Source organism: Pleurodeles waltl, chromosome 10 (genome assembly GCF_031143425.1).
Source record: "Pleurodeles waltl isolate 20211129_DDA chromosome 10, aPleWal1.hap1.20221129, whole genome shotgun sequence".
NCBI classification, from domain to species: Eukaryota; Metazoa; Chordata; class Amphibia; order Caudata; family Salamandridae; genus Pleurodeles; species Pleurodeles waltl.
In genome coordinates, this window is record NC_090449.1 from 148,649,750 (window position 1) to 148,672,252 (window position 22,503).

General features: G+C 42.0%; 1 protein-coding gene across 6 annotated transcripts in view; it reads left to right on the plus strand.

The window, feature by feature from the left end:
* Positions 1-22,503, plus strand: part of MPRIP (myosin phosphatase Rho interacting protein) — a 754,399-nt gene that overhangs the window by 42,369 nt on the left and 689,527 nt on the right. For all 6 annotated transcript variants that reach the window (XM_069210054.1, XM_069210057.1, XM_069210056.1 and 3 more), the window contains exon 2: positions 21,454-21,531. In XM_069210054.1, the coding sequence (XP_069066155.1) occupies positions 21,454-21,531 (78 nt within the window). The remainder of the gene's footprint in view (positions 1-21,453; positions 21,532-22,503) is intronic.

The following is a 22,503-nucleotide window of genomic DNA, read 5'->3' on the forward strand; positions in this document are numbered from 1 at the left end:
ATTGACATTTTACAAGCATAATCTCAATCACATTTCTTCTTGACTGCGGTTCATACATCATGGATAAAGTAAGGTAAGCAGCCACATTCCGTAATATTATTGGTTGAATTTCGTTTCACCGAGGGTTCGTTTTTACTGAAAAATACATTCATGTGGAAAATAGAAGTGGAAACCATATTTCCACCTGTCAGCAAACGATTCAATGTCACTATTTACATCCATGCGAAATGTATTCTCCGAAAACAAGTAGATTTGCCGGTATCTGCCCTTCCCTTTTTCTGTTAAGTCTTTCGTCTTTTTTGAAGCCCAGCGTATCTAGTGTTAAGATGTGAATTGAATTTCAGTTTGTATAGCAAGTGGAAATTGAATCTGTGGCGGTCTCCTCTCTGCTGTGCTCGGATATCTCGGTCCCAGCTAGCCAGGGGTCATCAGAGCCAAGCATTTGTCAACACAAAAGTGCCAAAACACCTGCCCCCAGCGTGGGTCAGGGGTCAGGACGTGAAGGGGCGGAGCCAGCTGAAATGCTTCTACTGCGGCGTGACAGCTTCGTTATTGTTGGTTCGCTTTCCGTCCTCGGTGACCTCCGCTTCACCGCTTGACAACATACAGCAGATTCTTGGCACCACACGCCACACCGAGTACAAGGAAGAGCATGTGGTGTTTGTTGAAATTCCAGTATCACTTGCACACATTTGTGATTTGAAAGGATGATATGTTTGCTGTAAGAATGCATGTGTTGTTTTAGGGAAGGTTCGCTAAGGTCAGTTCTTCGAAAAGGCACATAGGCCCGTATTTATACTCCGTTTGCGCAGAATTAGCGTCGTTTTTTTCGACGCAAATTCGGCGCAAAACTAACGCCATATTTATACTTTGGCGTTAGACGCGTCTAGCGCCAAAGTATTGGCAAATAGCGTCATTTTTTTGCGTGAACGCCTTCCTTGCGTTAATGAGATGCAAGGAAGGCGTTCCCGTCTAAAAAAATGACGGCGACGCAAATGCGTCGTATTTATACTCCCGGGCAAAAATCACGCCCGGGAGTTGGCGGGTCAAAAAACCCCGCATTTGCGCCACTATTTAACGCCTGGGTCAGGGTAGGCGTTAAGGGGCCTGTGGGCTCAAAATGAGCCCACAGGTGCCCTCCCCTGCCCCCAGGGACCCCCCCTGCCCACCCCAGGAGGACACCCAAGGATGGAGGGACCCACCCCAGGGACATTCAGGTAAGTTCAGGTAAGTATAATTTTTTATATTTTTTAATTTTTTTTGGGTGGCATAGGGGGGCCTTATTTGTGCCCCCCTACATGCCACTATGCCCAATGACCATGCCCAGGGGACACAAGTCCCCTGGGCATGGCCATTGGGCAAGGGGGCATGACTCCTGTCTTTACTAAGACAGGAGTCATGAAATGGCGTCTGGGCGTCGTAAAAAAATGGCGCAAATCGGGTTGAGGCGATTTTTTTGCCTCAACCTGACTTGCCCCATTTTAAGACGCCCTAACGTCATTTTTGCCCAATGCCGGCGCTGCCTGGTCTACGTGGTTTTTTTCCACGCACACCAGGCAGCGCCGGTCTGCTTGCGCCGGCTAACGCCATTCCATAAATACGGCGCCCGCATGGCGCTTCAGAATGGCGTTAGACGGCGCTAAATTTTTTGACGCTAAACTGCGTTAGCGCAGTTTAGCGTCAAAAAGTATAAATATGGGCCATAGTTTTATAAAACACCTGTCACGGTGGCAGCCCAAGCATTACACGAAGTCTTCCTTCGCCGTGTGGTTGGCAGAATGCTCTGATGCTGCGTGCTATTTGTTTGTTGGGGTAACCGGCCTATGGAGGGTTGATGGGGCTTGCCAACAGATTATCGTGCACGGGTAACGGACATGCATCCTCCCTGCCTTTCCGAGGCGCCGGGCCCTGTCCACATTTGTGTCAGCTGGTTAAGTTAGTCTCCGGCCTTTTGCTCAGCAAACAAGTAGTATGATTATTGAATTTCTTGCAAAACTGCAGACTCCCTTGGTTTTTGCTCGAAGTTTAGTGTTGTCATGTTTTGTACACCCCAACAATGCCGTAGTAAGTGCTCTCAATCCCGACCACACCTTATGTCTTTACGGGGCAGTTTTTGCTCTCTACCCCAAGAGGTGCTTGAGTAGCACCAATCAAGATTTGTTTTTCTATTACAGAATTTTCCTGCATGCTAAAACGTGGGCTTGACTTCAGCTCGCGGATGGAAATTTAATCGAGGGCTCTGTCTCAATGGGGTGAAACTGGTAAGGTCCTTGGTCACTTTGTCACCAAACCTTGTTGTTAAGGCTGTTTTTAAGCATCGGGGCCTCAGACTATATCAGAGCTGCTAAAATGCTTCTTAGGTGCTAAAGGGCTGTGGTGTGATCATTTGTTAACCTTTGAACCTACTGTTATGCAGCTGTGTCGACAAAATGTGGCTAATGGTACTTTTTATTTTTACGAACACATACTTAAGTATAGAAGCTGAACTATTGGTATTTGCTGTCATTCGAGGTTTGACCAAACCCCACATAGAGGCTCTTTTTTCAGAACATCGTGGTTTATATTTTACCATTGTATTAAGTTTTGTGAACTGCTGTGTGTGTAGGTATCTTAAAACGTGGAACAAATTATGAAAAGCATGTGCCCAAAGCATGACTGGTGAGCCTGATGTTTCGCTCCTATTTCTTCATGTTGATGGCACATTCCCTACAGGAGTAGGCATAAGGAAATATACCGGAGAGGTACGCTCAAGTCGGGGTGAGTTGTGATGGTACCAAATTACTTCTCAACTATAGCATATATCTGGGTGTCTTGATTCGTAGAATCTCGAAAATAAACGATGCCCCCTACCAATAATGGGAAGATGCATGGCAAATGTACAACTCGGTATTAACTAGACATTCTTCATGCTTAATGATATTGTTGTCATTTGAGTTCTGACCTTAAAATGTACAGAAATTAATGCATATATTTTGGGACACCAATGTATGATGGCTCACACTATATTAACAGTGACGATGGGAGGACTACTCTCTTTTTGGAAATTGGAGCACCCTATATGCTGGAGTTGCAGTAGACTTTTGGTGCGCCTGAGCCCTTTCGTCCTGGTTTTTTCGTACACCATCATCGACATATGGTTGAATTTTATTTTGGTACTTCAATACTAAATCTGATTAGCGGCTCCATTGGACCTGCTGAACATCAGAACTTGGGGCCCTTCTCTGCATCTCTGGCAGCATGTTAGAATAGACTTTCCTGCTCATTAATATCGTCCTAAATGCGTTGTTTTTTGCCCCAGGTTCTTACAGGCTTCAATGAAGAGTCGAAAGTCTAACAGAATATCAAAAAGTGGTTGGTCCTCTTTGACCTTTTTGTTTCTTTTTCTTCTGTGTGTCTTGGGTAGTACTAGACACATGCACTCGGGTTTTCGCTGTTTCATTTAGTTCAGTCTAATTTCTTTCCTTTTTGCCATCCTGCATTATGTGGCTGTTGCAATTACTCTGACATCAGTTTCTTAGCCATGAACTGGACACCACGCGTACAATCTCTCGTGTCACTAGTTCTTAATGTTTTTCTCTGTGATCGTTCAGTTTTTACTGTTATTCTCACATTAGACGTGCTGGAATATCTCAAAGCCCAGTTTCTCGATGAAATCAGTGTTCTTTGCCCACCATTGTTAAACTCAAAGTACCGTTTTACTGTAGCTTGGACAAGAAAGCACATTATGGCAGTTACAGAAGGTTTGATAATTCTATATGAAAATCTACAACACATCCCTTGCAGAGAAAATCGTCACACTGACCTCAGAAAAGGAAAATGCCAAATGTATCAAAACATTATGGTGTCCTTATAGGGCCAGTCTAGGGGAAAATGGACGTAAGAGCACTTTTTTTTATGTCTGTTGCAGGGCTCGCTTACAAAAATTTTCTTCGCCCATTATTGCACCTTTGAAGGGCCTCTGGTAACTGACTTTAGTGGGAAGGGCTGGAGTGAACAGAAAAGTGAAATGAATGGGGTTAAATGTGTACTTGATGCGAGTTTCAGTGTAATATTTTCTGTTATACTGATCTTGAACACAAATCTGCCACCTGGCAGCTCCTCTACTTGTGGCTTAATGCCCAAGAATTTACAGTGTGTTTCATTTGACAGCTTTCTTGAAGTATTCCTTCCCAACCCACTTCTAATTTGTACCAACGAAGACATGATTCTAATACTATGGTTAAAAAAAAAAACACCACCAATGGAAGCAGTACACAACCTTTCATACTTCGAATGGCATTTTCATCACACACAACATATTCAGTATATTTCATCTTTTTTTTTTATTTTATTTTTTTTATGTGCGTTCTGGCCATACTTCCATCCTGAATGTGTTTAATCAGTATGAAGGTCAGCTGTCTCAAACACATAACGGAACGATCAAAGCAAACCGTAGGGATAGGAGTCTTCTCAAAATCTCACCAAACAAACCTAAACGATCTGCTGTCTGGACATACCACATTACTCCGTACCCTATGTTTAAAAAAAAAAAAAAAAAACAAGTACAAAGTCTAAAAATTTAATTAAAGCTTCAATGGCTAAGTTAAAAGGACCGGGTGATCGACTCCATGCGCAGCACAACTAAACGGCCTACAACATAACCCCTTATACCACCTGTCCGCAGGTAATCAGCTTTCATCCATTCTTTTCTACTTCTTTACCCACAAAGTATTATGAAAGCGGTTGCTTGTGGATGGCTTTTTCATCAGTTTAGTATTAACTGTATGATTTTTGAGAACACTAAGTTCCTTCAGGAAAACTCTTTCATTTAGTTGCAAGCATTTATCTCGAGTGCAAGCATAAAACAAAAACCCCATAAAAGTATATTTACTAAACCACCCCAGACTCAAATTTAATTGCAGAGTTCAACATCTCAGATTTAATAATGAGCATAGTGTTAGCAAGATTCAGGTGGGATGGCCTGTGATAAATATTGTCTCCTTTTCTCTCCTGCGCGTCATCTCTGCAGCTGGTCCTCCCAAGCCTGCCTCACTAAGCCTATTTTTAACATTGGCTACTACCCCCATGCATGATGTAGGCTGACTTGAGCTCCTTGCACCTCCTTGCCTGTCTGTTTTTGCTTTTGGGAAGTTGGACTTCCTGCTGTTTGAGATGGCATAAGAAAACTGTGGTGCCTGTTTACTGTGCAGGGTGACATGAGACTACCTTTCTCTGGCACCTGTACTCCACTCTGTTGCTGTGGTGCTGCTTTTTGTCATCCAGATCTGGCTTCTGCTTGCCACTGGCCTGGCCCTTCTTACACAATATCATGCCCGCACTGTGACCTTTATCAGCTACTATGGCACCAAAAGGATGCTCCAGAGGCTGTCTGTGCGCTGCATATAGCCAGGGTAGGCAGATTGAAAGTACCAAACAGTTTCTCCACAATATACGGACAAGTTGCCATATCTTTTCGGTGACCGTGGCAGCGATGAGCACCACTCTCATGGGAGACTGACTCATTCCCCTGAAAGGGCCACGACTCATGATAACTGAACCAGAACAAACTTGTCTAATCCACAAGGTAAACGAGGTAGTAAGTGCTAAATAAATAATAATCTGGCAGAACATAGCAGGGACTGCCAGAACCAAAGTGCTTGTGTACCAGATGAAGCGAACCTGAGGGAGTGGTATTAAAGAGCTGAAAGCCACCGAGCAAGCTTGAGGGGGATATACCCTTTCACTCCCTACCAACCGCCTAAACATCCCCAAAACGACGCCATATCTTTTGCTGTGGCAGCATGAGGTCACTATTAATAAAACTATAATTCTGTAGTCCTCTAAGAGTGCTGAAGACAAAACTGTAGTGTGAAAGGACCTGAGGTAAACGTCGGTCTCCTTGTGGGCCAAGGAAGTGTTTCACCGCATAGATGCAAGGCATGCTCACGGGTGTTATTTTGAGAGACCAAGCAGGCGGTGTTCAAGTGATCTACTTGTTGCTTTGGCATTTATTGATGCTCCGATGCTGCCACGTCTATATCCGAGACAACCATTGCCAGATTGATCACCTCCTGCATTTCCCTTGGTACGAAAATTAAAAATCTCTACTATTGAATGTCACGGAACATCGTTCCTCTAGAGCAAAAGCTGTATTAGTCACATGCTCCACCATCATCTGTATAGCGTAGATTTTCAGTACATATACACACACTGTGTATTCAAGATCTTTTAGTTTCAGGTCGCAAAAGGTGTCAATTTAAATGGATAACGTTCTCGCTCTCAGACTCGGGAAACAAACTTCTGTCAAGACGAAAAACTTTACCTACCCTTTGGTGGCATGCTTCATCAGGGGAGGTTCCTCCTTACACCATAAATCTAATTATCGTCACGGGCTACAGCTCTCCTGCAGAGGAGGAGCTCTTTAGTTTGATAATCCCTGTGTGTGCAGTAGTGCGAGTGAGGGGCAGAGTGCAAGATAAGGAAGTGAGAATGAAATTAAAACTACCTCTTGGTGGGTCTAAGACGGTCTTTATTAATGTCCCCAAGGGAAATAGGATTAAAATAAAGCAGATGGATCTTCAGCCCTATTGTGTTGAGGGGTCAACTTGTTTCAGCCTTTTATGTATCCTTTCATAGGTGTCTTGCCTTCATCGGGGCCAATCTTCTAGTCACTCTGCACAATTATGTGTAAAAGAATGAGATATTGGGAGGTAAAATATTACAACCAATGGTGCACATGCTTGGAAATGGCTTCATTGTTGTTGGTACCCGAAGTAGCTGAATTAAAAGCCTTACGTCAAGGCCTTGTGCGAAAGCTGCAACTTTGCTGTCTGGTATGTGTGCAACTGATCTTGCAGGCCGCGATTTGAAGGCCAGCTGCACAGACCACCACACATGCATTTTGCAAGCACCGTACTCTTCATGCTTCAACCCTGAGCACTGCACAAGCTGCCCAGGCGACCAGATGAAACCTTTGTGGTGAAGGGTCTGGCCAATGTTGCTTTTCCTTCTCCCTTTCTTTCTGCCTCTTGTGGTATCATTCAACACAGCAGGAATAGGAGTGTTCAACGACACAAGCATGTAGTATTTGGAAAAGTTATTTTTGTATGTATATAGTATTTCTATGATGTGAACCTAGTCAGAATGCAGCAATGAGTTGTACTTGATCAAAGACAAATCTTACTGTGACTTTTGTTCCTCCCTCCCCTAAAACCCTTCTCCTGCCTACCCATCGGCTAAAACGTCACACTGATTTGCAGCTTATTTTTTATTTTATTTTTTTTAAAGCGGGAACTGGCTGAGCTTTGCATGCATTGGGGAAGAGACTTTAACTGTCGAAACATTAAACGTGCAGTATTGACTGTGCAGAGCTGTCAACAGACTGGCGAAGTCTCCGGTCCTGCCATGAGGTGGAAGGGTACCCTCATTTTGGTTATAAGGGAAACCGTCCAGAGTGTGAATAACATTCAGCATGGGGGTAATTTATCTTTGCGAGTTGCACACCTTTATCACTTCTCATTTATTCGTCCATCAGTGTGAAATGTAATCTGCTGTTCGTAGACTTGTGTATTTCCTCTTGCATGTCCCATTTTCTAATTGGATTAAGATTCCTGTTTTAACAAGTCTGCCTTCTTCAGCTTAGTCTGTGCCTCAGCGCATGGGGTTCAAGCCAACAGCTTTCCGAAGATCTGTTTTATGTATAAGCAGTGAAAAGCAGATCATTTATAGTGGACGTCTCAGTCAGTGGCCTAACTCTGCATGTGCTTGTATATCCTATAGGAAGGTAAAATTACAGGTCACTCAAACATTTTACCTCCATTGGTGGCTGGAGTGTTTCCACTGGATTGATTTGTTGAGATTCTAAGAATGAGTGTTCATCTCCCAGGAGCCATAGATGCTCTTGGGGGGCAAACCTTGGTTTTTGCTACCACAGATTTGGAATTGTAGGTGCATTTCTATAGCGCTTACTAACTTGATGAGGCATTGAAGTGCTTTTCGGCGAGTAGCATGCGACTCGAACCCAGAAGGATTAGTTGTTGATTGGTATAGGGAAATAAGAGTATAGTAGTAGTTTAGGAAAATGAGTTAATTTGAGCGTGGCCATGTGTGTCTGTTAGTTGGATTGAATAAAATAATGGAAAGAAGAAGGAAGAATCAAGAAAGTGTTAATTGGGAGATCATAGTAGTAAGAAGAGGTTTAGGATGAATAAAGGAGAGATGGAGGAGGTAAGAGTCTGTTGAAGGGGATCAGAGAGATCATAGTAGTAAAAAGAGGTTTGGGGTGAGTCGAAGGAGAGATGCATGAGGGAGAATTTAGTGGGTTGTTTGGGAGATCATAGGTTTGGGGTGAGCCAGGAGGGATAGAGAATGGGAGAGTCTAGGAAAGGGTATTTTGGAGATCATAGCAGTAGAATGCGGTTTTGGATGAGTCAGAGAGTGGAGATAGAGGTATAGGGTGAGACAGAGTAGTGCGTTGGAGAGAATTATATTTTTTGTTTACCTTTTTTTCTCTAGCACAGCAGGGCTACCGTAACAAATATAGATATATTTTGACATAGAAGAGGAATATATGTATGAAATATATTTATGAGGAAGATAATATTGAGATTTAAAGTTGTATCGTATAAATAGAGACTTAAGTGTTGTAGTGTTTGAAGTTAATTTGTGTACTTTTTCTGAAATTATTTTTCTTTTCCTCAATATTTCAATAGTGAAATGCTTGTAGATAAATAGTTAATATTATATTTACGTATTGTGATTGATAAAACAGAGACTCATAAGCATCTGATCAAACAACATGTTCATAGGTCATTGCACAGTTTCCATCCAAGTTAAGTGTAGAATTGTATATTTTTTACTGAAAGCAATACATACATTTGTTAAGTAGGCCTAAAGAGTATGCATTTTAAGGAAAAAAAACAGTTATACATATTTGTACAAAAAAATACACATATCTAGATGTATACATATAATAGAATTGTAAAGGTTTACATACACAGGAATATGCAGTACCTTGTTTGAGTATTGTGGTTATGTAGGAAAAAGCCATCTCTTGAGTATTCTTCTGAAATATGATAGATCTTAAGTTTCGGGGTAATGAATACCAAATTTTCTAACTGTGCTATACAAAAGTTATTACTTTTATTCGTTCAGTGGTGCACAATTTATTGACTTAGACAACGCAGAATACTGAGACAGCACTGTTGAATTTCAAACCTATGATCTGCTGGTTTTACCCTACGCTCAGGTGAACAAACACATGTTGCTGAGCTATCTCACTGACTAGCCCTGGGCCTCACATTTCATATTTATTTCTCCAAGTACAATAATGTTTGCCAGCTTCTGTCTGGCATTGAATGCTCATGTTTAGCCTATCCTCTGCGCTCACCTCTAGATAGGTTTCTGTGCTTGTGCTGTCAGGTGACATCCTAAAGTGAATCACCATAGGTGTTTTCCATATTAAACCTCCACCACCACTGGTTTGTACATTTTCAGAACGTGTCTGGATCAACTTAAAATAATAGTGTCTTAGTCTGTACTTGCCAGCGAACATAGCTTAATGTCATTCCTAATGGTAATACTGTTCATAACATTCTTCTCTAAATTGTTAATTGGGCAAAATAATTGCTCCTTACACTGTTCAATTTAATTTCTAAAGTACAAAGTTGTCTCTTCACTAATTTCCAATTATTTGTATGTTTATCTACTTTTCCAAAACAAAGTCTGAGTACATAACACCCACCTATGTATTTTATATAGTAACAGTATCATTTAGCTAGAACGTTTTTTCGAGAAAAACAATACCTGTACGTAGGGTATGAGGCATGGGTTCTTGAAGTTTGATTCCTTGTGATATGGTTTAAGTGGTTACCATTGACGAACAAAGTCGATTGCAAATGTTTTGGTGGATATTGCCAGATTTTGAGAGAAGACGTCAAAGTAAGATCTACCTTGTCAAAGACACAGAGCAGGCCAAGAGATATAAGAATGGAAGAAAGTTGTGGGATGTGCGGTTGTCGTGAAGTTTGATATGTGTAAAGCACAGAAATAATTATACAACGGAGATACCTGGTGAGGGGGTCATTAGTTGGCTGAGTTTAGTATGAGTTGGTAGAAGACCAGTACTTCAGATCTTTTGGAGAGAAAAGGGACTGGCAACAATTAACCTTTTCACTTCGTTTATGACGTGTATTTATAATCTTCATTCCTGATTGCAAGCTAGGTACCTTTTGTTGAAGTTTCAATCAACTATTTGTAAAGCACGGCTAATAATCCATGAGGGAATCCAGACTCTGGGAGTACTGCTGATGGGGCTCAGTCAAACAACTATTTCTAGCCCCCAAATCAGGAGTGTTGTTCAGCCTTGACAGTCACTTATTTATCTCTCAGACTTTGTCATCTCAGATCGTCTAGTTGTTGTCAACAAAGCAGAGGCAGGGCTAGACAATTCTATGTGGGTTTTGCATTGCGCAGTGATAGTAATTCAGCCTTTTGGTGCTTCATTTGGCCAATCGTATTTGTAACTTTCATTTGCAGATACAGTTTTTGACCTTTACAGTGGGCTGGTTAAGTGTTCTTAATCTTGCAGCCTTACTTTCAGCCCACCATCTTGAATTGATCTAGTCTATTCAGTGGTAGTCTGGCACTTTCCTAAAGGCTCCTTTATCTGTCTTCGCAAACAGATGTCAGCATTAAAATTGGCTAATCGTATTTCCACATAACATCACCCCATTTTTACTTAATTTCTCTTGCTGGTATTTTACATAGCGAACTGAACTGGAACACTGCAGGATCTACAACTCAGCTTTGTGAGTGATGGAGTTAGGCTTGTGCACTTTGGGAGATTTGTGCAGACCGTTTCACGTAATAACCAGATTCTCCTAAATGGTTCTTCTACTGTCACCCCATAATATTTTTCCCATCTTGACGTAGTTGTTTTTCTTTTTGGAAAACCCCAGAATTCTGTTTTCCATCCTCTTATGCCACGACGAAGTAACTAGAAATTCCTTACATTGTTGGGAAGAATTGCAACTATAGCTTAGGATGCTTAAGGATATGTATCGTGTATTTTAATTTATAGTTCTGCAATAATACAAAATAAAAAGAGCCTCCATCTCATGTTATCACCTCATGGATTTAATCATTTATGGGATCCGTGACTCGTTTTGATTTGCGCCCTAAATTTCTGCTCACACATTGTGTGGATGGAGTGCCGCTCTGTTATTGGGGAATTGAGTCTTCCTGGGGCACTCAGTGGGATAGAGAATTATTTCCAAACATGGAAGTTTCTGGACAGTATCCCCTCAGTGGAATCTAATGGTAACACATACACTTGAGTGCTTCCTGTATTGGCCTCTCCTCCTCTCTTTGCCAGCTGGTTTGAGTCAACTCTTCTGTCTTCGATTAAGTGCAGATGCAAAAAGAAAGGGAGGGTTTAATTACTACTACCCTGTGGTGTTTGCTCTTAAAATTGGTCTGTTTTGAGTAATGTTTGAGAGCAGAGGAGGAAGTTTGTCTGTTTTATTGTAAAATACATTCCTCCCAAAGCTATAAAATTAGACTCGCTCAAGTCAAAGTTGGAAATTGTGCTATTTTCTCACACCAGCCTCCTTCTCAATGAGTCCCGGAGCTCTAATAGGACCAAAAGGCGACCCCCAGTTGTTTAAGAATCGATTAATAATCATTGGGAATTTTTGTGAAAAAGTGGTTGTAGAAAAGCCCTCTGTGGCTACATGTCTGATAAGTGATCAGTTCAGGTTGTAGGTATTGATAAAGCTGATTAGTGGTAGGCACTTTCTAAACTGAGTATGCTTGCTTAAGCTCTCTGAGGCCTTCCTTTAAGTTGGTGGTAGCACGTTATAAAACCCAAAAGAATAAGTTAAATACTACAAAAAAAAAATCAGGTGTTTTTGTCAAACTAGAACCACGAGCATTCCCACTTGTTTTCCTTTGTGCAATGAGTAATAGCGCCTCCAGCCATGTTAATGCATGCCATTATTCACAGGGCCTTCACTGATTGTGGTGTTATTAATTTGAATTACATCAAAGTAGATGATTGAGACCCTTTGCGTCATCGACCCCAGTATCAAACTGCCCTCGCGCTGAATGACTCCGATGTGTGCCATACTTAAGCATCATCTTAAGGTATGTCTTATTTCCTACCAGTGACCACGGCGGGAGAAGACTAGCTCTTTTATTGACTATTTTGTCTCTTCCCACACAGTTGGATATGTGGTATTTTGCGCAGCGTTAAATAAACAGGTGATTTGATAATGACTTCAGTATTTTGTAGAGAGTTCTACCTTCTTAAAAGAAATGTGAGTGGTTTATGTACTGAGATACTGTATGGGCCATTCACTGGTTCTTACTTGCGGACTATTGCGCATTTCAGGGTATTCATTGACATTTACAATTGAAACGATGGTGATATTTGCCGTAGCGTTAATTTAGAAACTGTTTAGACTACATTAACGTACACAATGCTAACTTTTCCTGGTATGCCACTTTTTATTTAGTCCTTCACATAAAAAAAATACCATCGATGTTGATATTCTACTGGCCAATGGGAAGAGCTAGCACTGCTAATTAATGCAAGAACAAACTCCTTCCTTTCTGAAAAGAAAGAAGGAGAGATAGAGATGCCTAAACTGATCCATGCCCTCTCTTAATAATCATTACCATTATTGATAATAACCTTATTAACCACCGTGCCTCTGCATGTGTGGTTTATTCCATGCGGTCACTTTGTACACATTCATTATTGGTATTTAAGCAGACCCACAGGGGAATTCGGTTCTGTATGCTCATATTGTCAGCAGGTACGACCAAGAGGTATCCTGGCGGTGACGGTAACAATAAATGTCTGAATACGCATTTACAGACTACAGTTGCTTCAGATAACATGTCATATTAGGCCACATTCATTTTTACTGGCATGACATAAATATGTATTCCAGAGCAGTCCTGTTTTAATCGCTCGTGTCTGTTACGAAGTAGGCGCCTTGCACTTCCTTGTTTGCTATTTCAAGAAAAGGCACAGGTACAAGTAGGGTATGCCAGTAGGAGGAATGAGAATGCTGTAGTAGCTGTCTCCATTCAAGCTACACTACATTGCTCAGCTACACTTGGGGTAAGGCAAGTCATTGGAAGAAATACTGCTAATTCTATCTCTCATATATTGATGCATTGTGCAGCTGCAGACCACTAGAAAGTTCATACTCTAATGATGGCAACCAATGTTAGGTAGGGGAAGTTCAACCATGTCAAACTATCCCAGTATACTCAGTTGTGGGCTGTAACTACTTACTCAGTGGATACTTAATACTTAGAGTGTAGCTATATGGGTTGACCTGGTCTCCTATTTCCAACCTGGAAGTGTGTTTTTTCTTTCACTTTTGTTTTGATGATCCCATTGTGGCTGTTAGTTCAGCCTTCCCTCAGAAGGGAGCTGTATAGGTTTTGAGCTGTGCTGCGACCATAACTAGTGGTCGTCCTGATAAAGCACTTGTGCTAGACTCCTGCTGCTGTTCCTGAAATGCTGATTCATTTTAAGGCTGGCTAGCTGTAGAAGAATAGCTGTAAGTCAAGGACCCCAGCATGGTCACTGACCTTAAAATAGAGCAATTGTTTTGGATGGCGTCCTCTAATTGGTGCCTATTGGAGTACTATATATCTTACTTTGTGTGCCAGGTTCAAATACACACTTTACAAAATTACTGCTGGGCATTTTGTGACACCTGTGAAGGTTAACATCCGGTGAACCTGATACTGAGTGCTAGTCCTAAATGTGTTGCGCTGCAACTCAAAGACCAGCTTTTCTAAATCCTGCTTGTTGGGACTTGACCGCTGTAAAGTAGTGGTGAGATGTATACAAGGTTATTTCAATTGTAGCAAAGTGTTGCCTGCTGGGTCTGACTCGGATTACCCCTTTCTTGCTGTGTAGATTGGTAGAAGCTGGATTGCCATTTGCAAAGCATGTTGTAGCCTGAACATGGATGGCTCTTTAACGGTCTTATGATTTGCTAATGAAAGAACCTTGTGATTCTGTGTGTGACATGGGGAATCTTGTTGTTCAAAAAACCAAAATCCCACTATCCTAGGACACCATATCACATTCACTATCTCACATGATTTTGTGTGCTGCACGGTTGCTGTGTGACTTCAGGAGTAACAAGGATATCACTTCAGAAATTTGGCAACCTTTGTTTTAGTTTATTTATTTTTTAACTTTTTTTTGTTTTTATTTTGGCTTACTTATTGCCCCTTACTAATCCTCGGTTTGTGTCGCCCCCCCAACCCTTCTAGCATACTTAACTGTACTCCCAAGTACCATCGTTGGACCCTGATGATGATCCCATGCAATTAGCTCCTACGGAGCGAAACGTCAACAGCTGTACCTTAACTCATTCAATAAGTTGAAATGGATTCTTTGTAGGAGTATGGGTACTAATCGGATTTGACACATATTAATATAATCAATCAATCAATCACTGCATTTCTAAAGCGCGCTACATACCCGTGAGGGTCTCAAGGCGCATGGGGGAGGGGGGGTGCTACTGATTGAAGAGCCAGGTCTTGAGAGGGCTTCTGAAGGCCAGCAGGTCCTGAGTCTGTCGTAGGTTGGTAGGGAGAGTGTTCCAGGTCTTGGCGGCGAGGTAGGAGAAGGATCTGCCGCTGGTGGTGGTTTTCCAGATACGGGAAATTGTGGCGAGGGCCAGGCTGGCTGTGCGGAGGCTTCGGGTGGGGGTGTGGAAGCTGAGTCGGTTGTTGAGGTATGTAGGTCCGGTGTTGTGTAGTGCTTTGTGTGCGTGGGTGAGGAGTTTGAAGGTGATCCTCTTGTCAACGGGGAGCCAGTGCAGGCCTCTTAGGTGGGGTGTGATGTGGTTGCGTCGGGGGACTTCGAGGATTAGTCGTGCCGAGGCGTTCTGGATTCGTTGTAGTCGTCTCAGGAGCTTGGTTGTTGTTCCTGAGTAGAGGGCGTTCCCGTAGTCGAACGCCAGTTTTATGTGCCGGAGTCTGACTACTAGTTACTTGTATAATGCCGTGATTATCCTTCATTGCTCACTATGTGTGATTTTGTACTGATACTTTCTGAACAATTAGCAACTTATGTTTATATACTTTCTGCTCTTCATTTCATTAGATGTGCTGAAAGTCATTTACTTTAACTGAGTTTCCTTGTGTTTTGACTCAGTTTCCTAATTTATTTTGGAAGATCTCTTATTAATAAATATCTCGTGCCTTGAGAATGTACATAGCCTTAATTGTATTTCTATGTGTAAATTTATAATTCATATTGTACAAATAAGGGACCACTGTTACTTATAATAATGGAAAGTTGCCGGCATGAACACGTTTTCTGCCACTTCATCCCTGTGCATATGGTATGATTGTGTATTTTCATGAGGTATTTTGGAAGGGCATGACAATCGTCTAACAAAGCCTCTTCTCACTGGCAAGATTGTGAATTTCGTTTTCCTCAGATTTGAAGTGTCAGTGCTCCAGAGTCCCCTTGACTGCCATTCGCAGGTACGTTCTTACCTGTCAATAATTGCCCACAGCTTGTAATAAGATATCAGAGTTAATGGATTATTTTTATTTTATGTTGTCAGTGGCTCGAGTGTCCCCCCCCCTCCCATTTTTCTCTCATATACATGCACACACCTTTTAGAAAGCGATATTTTACTTTTAAACCGTGACTGTCTCTTGCTTTTGTTTGTAAACAAACAAAATAGAAAAAAACAATGTCTGGCTTAACAGGGCTAGACCTTTTAGCTTTGCCAATACTTTTTACTTAAACACTTGGTTTACTACAAAGAAATAATTATTGTTTTACCTATTGGAAAGGGTGCTAAACCAGCATGCACAGAGCAATAATGGCACAGAAATAAATGCTTACCAAAGCTGAATTTTCGTTTTAAATTAAAGTTCATACCTTGAAACGCCAAGAGCGGTGTGTTTTGGTAGAGCCTTTTTAGTGACTCGGCAGCAAACTGCTTTGTATGTTGATTTTAATCCGGTATCCGAACAGATGGTGCCTGTCGAAGAGACGTGCCTCCACTGTCTAATTTCACAAAGTGACTTAGCTCTCTGCAGAAAATGAAAGAGCAATAGCCACTTATTGGCTCTAATGCTCAATTCACAGATTATGTATAAAACCATTCCGTTTGATGCTCTTGATTAGGGTGATAAGGTGTCCAGTCCATGCAAAAAACAATAATGCATTATCACTGGTAAGTGTTAAAATGGAATCCACACTGAAGACGGCCATGTTGATTTGGGAATATTTATTACATGCAGTGGCACACGATGGTGACAATTTTCAAAATACAAGTATTTTTTTAAAGTTTCAAAATCATTTCACGATTTAATGCTGTGACTCGGACATCATGCGTGGAGTTTGGTCTTCATCAGACCTTTATATCTTGGTGTTGAAACCTATGGAGATTGAATTTATTAAAAAAATTATGGAAAACTGCCACAGCGTAACAAAATGAGTGCATGGTGCATATGCAGATAAAGTGACTTGGGCAAAAAGCAGTGAGTAGTCACTACACTTAATTATTCTGATAACTTCCTCAAGTGAGTGAGTGCTAATTTATGGTGCTCTATGACTCTAGAACATGCCCTGGTTGTCATATGATATGATAGGATGGGTGATGCATGCCAAGATAATTTCTTAGGTAGCTTGACACATGATGCATACGGAGTGGGTGCATAAAAGCTGCATCTAGTTTGGTTTAGTTCTGTTTAAAAAATAAATAAATAAATCCTTTTGGTCATAGCACAGTATCCAGTAACAGAAGCTCTTTCTGCATCCCAATATTGTGTAACCCCGTTCTTTCCGGCCAGTGCGGAGCACCACAAATAACATGCATCTTCTAACTGACTATGACTCAATTGGAAACCGAGAGTAAAGCTGAGGAACAGCTAGCAGGCTGAGAAGGTGGAATCCAGGAGGGTCTGGTGATCACTTCCGGCTGTCTCTGCTTGTGTTTCTTCCTCCGGAGGCCCAAATCTTGCATACACATGCAGTTAAATACCCTACACTGGCCTTAGTTGCAGGAGAGCTGGCTGGTCACCTTCTTATGAATCCATAGTGCTACATTCTAGAAACAGTCGACCATGGCCTGTGGACTAATGCACTGCACACACATGTGTTTATGTCTCTGTCGGAGGGAGGATTGTGCCTCTTTTTGGATGGAGCTCATATAAGGATCGTACGGCTGTACAGGAGTGGAAGATAGTTTTCTTAGTACCAAAGGCTGATTAGGCATAAACAATTAATTCTGACGAGGCCTGTTCCACCATACGACTCAGTTTGAACCGCTCTAGCGCCAGCAACCCTTGAAGCATGTCGGCCATGCCAGTAAACGGAGTGGAAACGTTCGACCTAGAGGTCGTTTGTGGTCTAAGTAACTATTAAGCAAAACAAAGTTTTCCCTGTTCGGTTGTCCTGGTGATTAGCGTTTGTTGACTTGACTGATAGCTCGAGTTCGACTTGTTGCGTTTTTGAAGAGATTTAGCCTTCTCAACATTGTGCACCGAGTCCTAGCTGTTTGTCATTTGAGATTTTTTTTAACTTGGTTGTGTCCCACGCCGAGGAGAATAAAAGAGGGCCAAAAGGCACTAAGTGGGCTCGCCTACGGCTGTTGTGAAATGCAATGTAGACCTTCGATTTTGCCACACACTGTACCTATTCACACCAATATCAGGTTTTTAAAATCGTGTTCTGTTTTGATCACTAAAAGCATGATCCTCGTCAGTATATCAAAGTATTGCCAACCAATAGTTAGCTACTTGAAAATGTTTGTGGTTCTATCCTCACAGCCCTTGCATCGGAACTTTCCCTGTTTATCTGATTTATTTAAGAGATATCAGTCTTATGAGTCCTGAGAACACATATAGGTGTTTTCAGCTTGAAGGTGAGGCTCTAATGCAATGGTTAAATTGGTCATGAATTCTTTTGAGTCGTTTGGTATATTTTTGTAATAGTGCAACAGTTTTGAATTTACTTCTCAAGTGTATTAACAGCCCCATACATCATGATTTTTAGGAGGTTGCGTCTTTGTTTTGATGACTGTTCTCGCTGCTTGAGTCTTGATGTATTAGATTCCATTGGATAACTAATTCTGTTGGCCAGCAGACCGGACGCTGCAGTAAAACAGGTGTTGCCCTTGAAGACATGGTTGAATCCTTCAGCAAAGTCTTCAGCAGCAATTGCTGCTGCACATTTTTAGGTCTTGCCTGAGACGGCGTGCATGAGCTGACACTTGCGACAATCTTTTATTTCTTCTAAAAAACAAAAAAAAAAGCACTTAAATGGGACTTTTATCCCACCCATTGCTTACAGTTGGTTGGCTTCTTTGTCATCCCCCTTCCTCGTTTCTCATTGGTCAGCACTTCGGTCCCTCTTTCTTCTTCTTCGTATGTTTGTTCCTTCAGATGGAGCATTGACCAAGTACGGATTAATTGCATGATCGGTGTCCGACAGTTAATTATTTACTCCAAGAGGTACTTTTTTTTTTTTTTTTTTTTGGTTGGAGTGAGTCTGTTTTTAAGCCGTCTACTCCGCCACTCCCTTTGTCTATCTTCCATTTCTAACCTCCTTTCCACACCCATTGTCTGTATTACTGTTGTCTCCTAGCCTTCATCCAGTTTCCTGTTACTTCCTCCCTTCCACCTTCAGTACGTGTTGCCTTTGCCACTTTTTGTCCCACTCTCGGTTCCTGTTGCCTTTGTCTCCTCTCTCCATTTCTCTGTCCTTTTTCCTTGTTGCAATATCCTTGGAGGCTGAGTTTGTAAAAATAAATAACACAGAGACTGTCATTGGCTCTGCCCTCCATTACTCCACCCCCACCCAGCCCTCCATTCTGCTTCAAGCCCAGTGTTTGGTTTCATGATGCCACATCATTCTTTTCAATACTCACTAGAAACTCTCAGAATACTTTTACATGTTTGTTTGAAAACCCTCACATTAATTTATTTCCAGCTGCTTGTACTGTGTCTCTTAAGCCCTGTCCTCCTTGTCTTTTCCTGCCCTGAGTTTGGTATTCTTCCTGGACTAAAGATGGCATCACTCAATAGGCTGACGTGTGGCCGGAGTTCGGTGTCCTCCCTGGACTATAGAGCGCATCACACAATAGGCTGACGTGTAGCCGGAGTTTGGTGTCCTCCCTGGAGTATAGAGCGCATCACACAGTAGGCTGCCAATGCGTGGCCAGAGTTTGGTGTCCTCCCTGGGCTATAGAGCGCATCACACAATAGGCTGACATATATGGCTGGAGATTGGTGTCCTCCCTGTAGTATAGATGGCATCACACAGTAGTCTGCCAATGCATGATCAGAGTTTGGTGTCCACCCTAGACTATAGCTGGCATCACACAATAGGCAGACGTGTGGCCGGAGTTTGGTGTCCTCCCTGGACTAAAGATGACATCGCACAATAGGCTGACGCGTGGCCGGAGTTTGGTCTCCTCCCTGGATTATAGAGCGCGTCACACAGTAGGCTGCCATGTGTGGGCAGGAGCTCTGAACTGATAAACCTCCTGCCATTCCTACCATTTGGCAGTGCAGCTTCACAGAGGGGATCAGACGCGGCTCCTCTGCACAGCTGCTAACAGTCTTCCCTTTAAAGCGATCGTTAGCGCAGGAAGGAAGCTCATCAACGTTTTCTCAGAAAGGTTAATCACAGATGCAAATAAAAAAATTTGATTCTTTGGGTTTGCTTTAACCTTTTTGACCATATAAAATAAGCGCGTCAGCGTGAAATATTTCAAATTAAAACACGCGTATAGTTAGCCGTAAATCACCATTTACTTTATTAAAATGGTTATGATATAGATTTATGTAACTGAGTGTTATGTATCCCAGTTTCAGTCTTAAATTATGTTTTTGGCAAGAGTAACTCTTTGCTGCTTTTTCGTTGTTTCCATCAGTAGTAGCGTTTGTTAGACAACAATCGTGCATGAAATTGTTAATTCGATGTGCGATTATATTATTTGTGTTTTACCTATACAACTGTATGTTTAATATTTTATCAGTATTATTTATATTAATCTGGTGTGCTTGCACATAAAGTGTGTTTTTATACCTACACTGCTTTATTATGTGTGTTACGTAACCATATGCAGCTTTATTACAATATGTGTTTCCATAGCGCTTACAATTTTATACAATATCATATATCGTGTTATGGTATTCTTGAATTTCATCCTCTTGGCTCCTGCATGAGAATCAGTTTTACCTTTTTCCGCTTCTGCATCACCTAACTCCGAAATGCATTTAGGAAACTAGTTGAAAAGTGTCTTTATTCACCACCCTCATCCTATAAAGGAAAAAACAAAGGCTTTGGCAAAGCCAATAGGTATTACCTATGTGAGGGCTACTGACTTTATGTGTTTTAGGCAGGTTGTAGAGCTGTGCAGCTGCTGTGAAGCATGGCTGAAGGTAAAGAAAAAACCTCTGACCGCACTTGAAGTTTTACGCGTTGAAGTTTTACGCGTTACGCCGTCTGTCCGTAAGAGTGTATCGCACTTGTTTTATTTTTTTCATCTGTTTGTCGATGTTGAATGGTATGTGCAAAAAGCATTGTAAAAGGCAATAGGTCTACACTGGCTGACAGGAAGCGGGAGCTACTGGCTTTACCAGTGATTGTTTTTCTCTTACCATTAAAGGTATGGGCTTAATTTCAGATTGCAAAACTCTTGACAAAACAACCCAGGACTAGCAGAGTGTCAACTTAACGAATGACATAAGGCCAATAAGGAGCAAGGTGGTTGCGCATGTCTGTATGTGAACTGTCCTGCCTGCCTACAGAGTTCCAAGTGTGTGTGTTGTCTCTGTGCATGGATGACTCCTTTGTCTTGGTGTCTGCGTGTGTGAAACGCTGCAGTTCTGTTGCTGTTTGCAGTGCCTGTGAGTGTGCATTTGCCCCGCATGCTTTGGGCCTCTGCACACACTGTGTTGGAATGATTACTTCCCTGCCACAATGGACTTGGAGTAAGAGCTCCTTCGATCCATTCTGCCACCATGGACATACACTTGGAGTTGTTAGTCCGCTGTATACGATTTTTTCCAGTATTGCAACATAACTGACAGTTGTTTCCACTCTGTAGTTTTAAATGTTGAACGAAGTGGAGCCCCATTGGTCATAGGAACTGTTCTCTCCAGGAATGTCCATGTAAGCAGTTTTTTGAGCCTTTGAGAAACCCTTTTCTGCTTGATGTGCAAGTCCGTTCAGTATGCTAGCATTAATTACGCAGTATGCTTCTTTGATAGTAGCGGTATGGGTTCCTCCACATCCTGTCTCGGCCTGTTCACTCAGACATTTCGTGAGAGGGGTGAAAGCTTGTCTGGAACATGTTGCCAGTGGGTGAAGGGAGGAAGCATTGTAACATGCATGAGACTGGAGATCATGTTTGTACCATTTAGGCTTAATCTGACCGATTTTCTACTGTGTTTTTTTTTTTTCAGGCAAAGCCCATCTATGGTGGTTGGCTGCTTCTGGCTCCGGAAGGAACGGACTTTGATAATCCTGTGCACAGATCCCGGGTAAGGAAGTATGCAAAATAACCATGTGCGGTACGGTTCACTGCCCCTGTGCCCTTTCTCAGTGCCTCCTCCCTATCAATTGATAGACTTCAGTTCTAGAGCTGATCCAGTCAACGAGCTTCAGCTACAGCCAAGCAGATGTGCGCTGCTCTTAATTTTAAGCATTTATACTTCTTGAGCTGGAAAATAGGTAAAAACACCTGTGGGAAAGTGAGGTGAAAATAAAGGACGGCTTCGAAGAATGAGCTTAGCACAGATATTGTGCAAAATGGCCGTTGTTCATGCTTTTCAGTTCTCTGAACATTCATTTGTACGTTATTTTTGGAAGTTGTCTTGCACAGCCAAGGCCTTCTTGACCTGCCCCGTGCGCTAAGTGGCTTCTGCTTCTTTCCTCCTTTTCCATTTCAAAGCCTTGTAGTATTATCCTACATTTCAAGGTTTGCTTTTCACCTATAATCTGGCTGCACTATTCTCGTAGCTTGAAGACATTTGATGTCCCATTTGACATGGGTACTGTTTTGCATCACTGCATCAGGTTAGAGCTCCTTCCTTTGAGACTTTGGAGAAGACTTCGAAATTAGAGGGAAGTTCTGTTCCAGCCTGAAAACAGAGTATAACAGCTGTGTCAAGAATAACCCTTAGGATGGTTGTTTAGTGTGTGGTGTGGTGTGGTGTGATGTGATGCAACCTCAAAGATGGGAGGTGGTCTTAACGTAGTCCAAGCAGTACGTGTTTTGTCAGTAGTTGAAAAATTATAGTCCTTCCTGAAGCAACTGAAATGCAGCAGCTGTATGAGCAACAATGGTTATGTAGAGAATATGCAGTTTCCGGGGCTTGGTATGTTGTTCTTGCATGATGCATTCATGTGCTGTGTGAGATCTTTGTCAATGTGACCATCTCGTTAAATGGGGTTTCGTGACTATACTATGACTTAGTTAAACCTGCATTAGGAACCAAAATATTGGTGCAGTT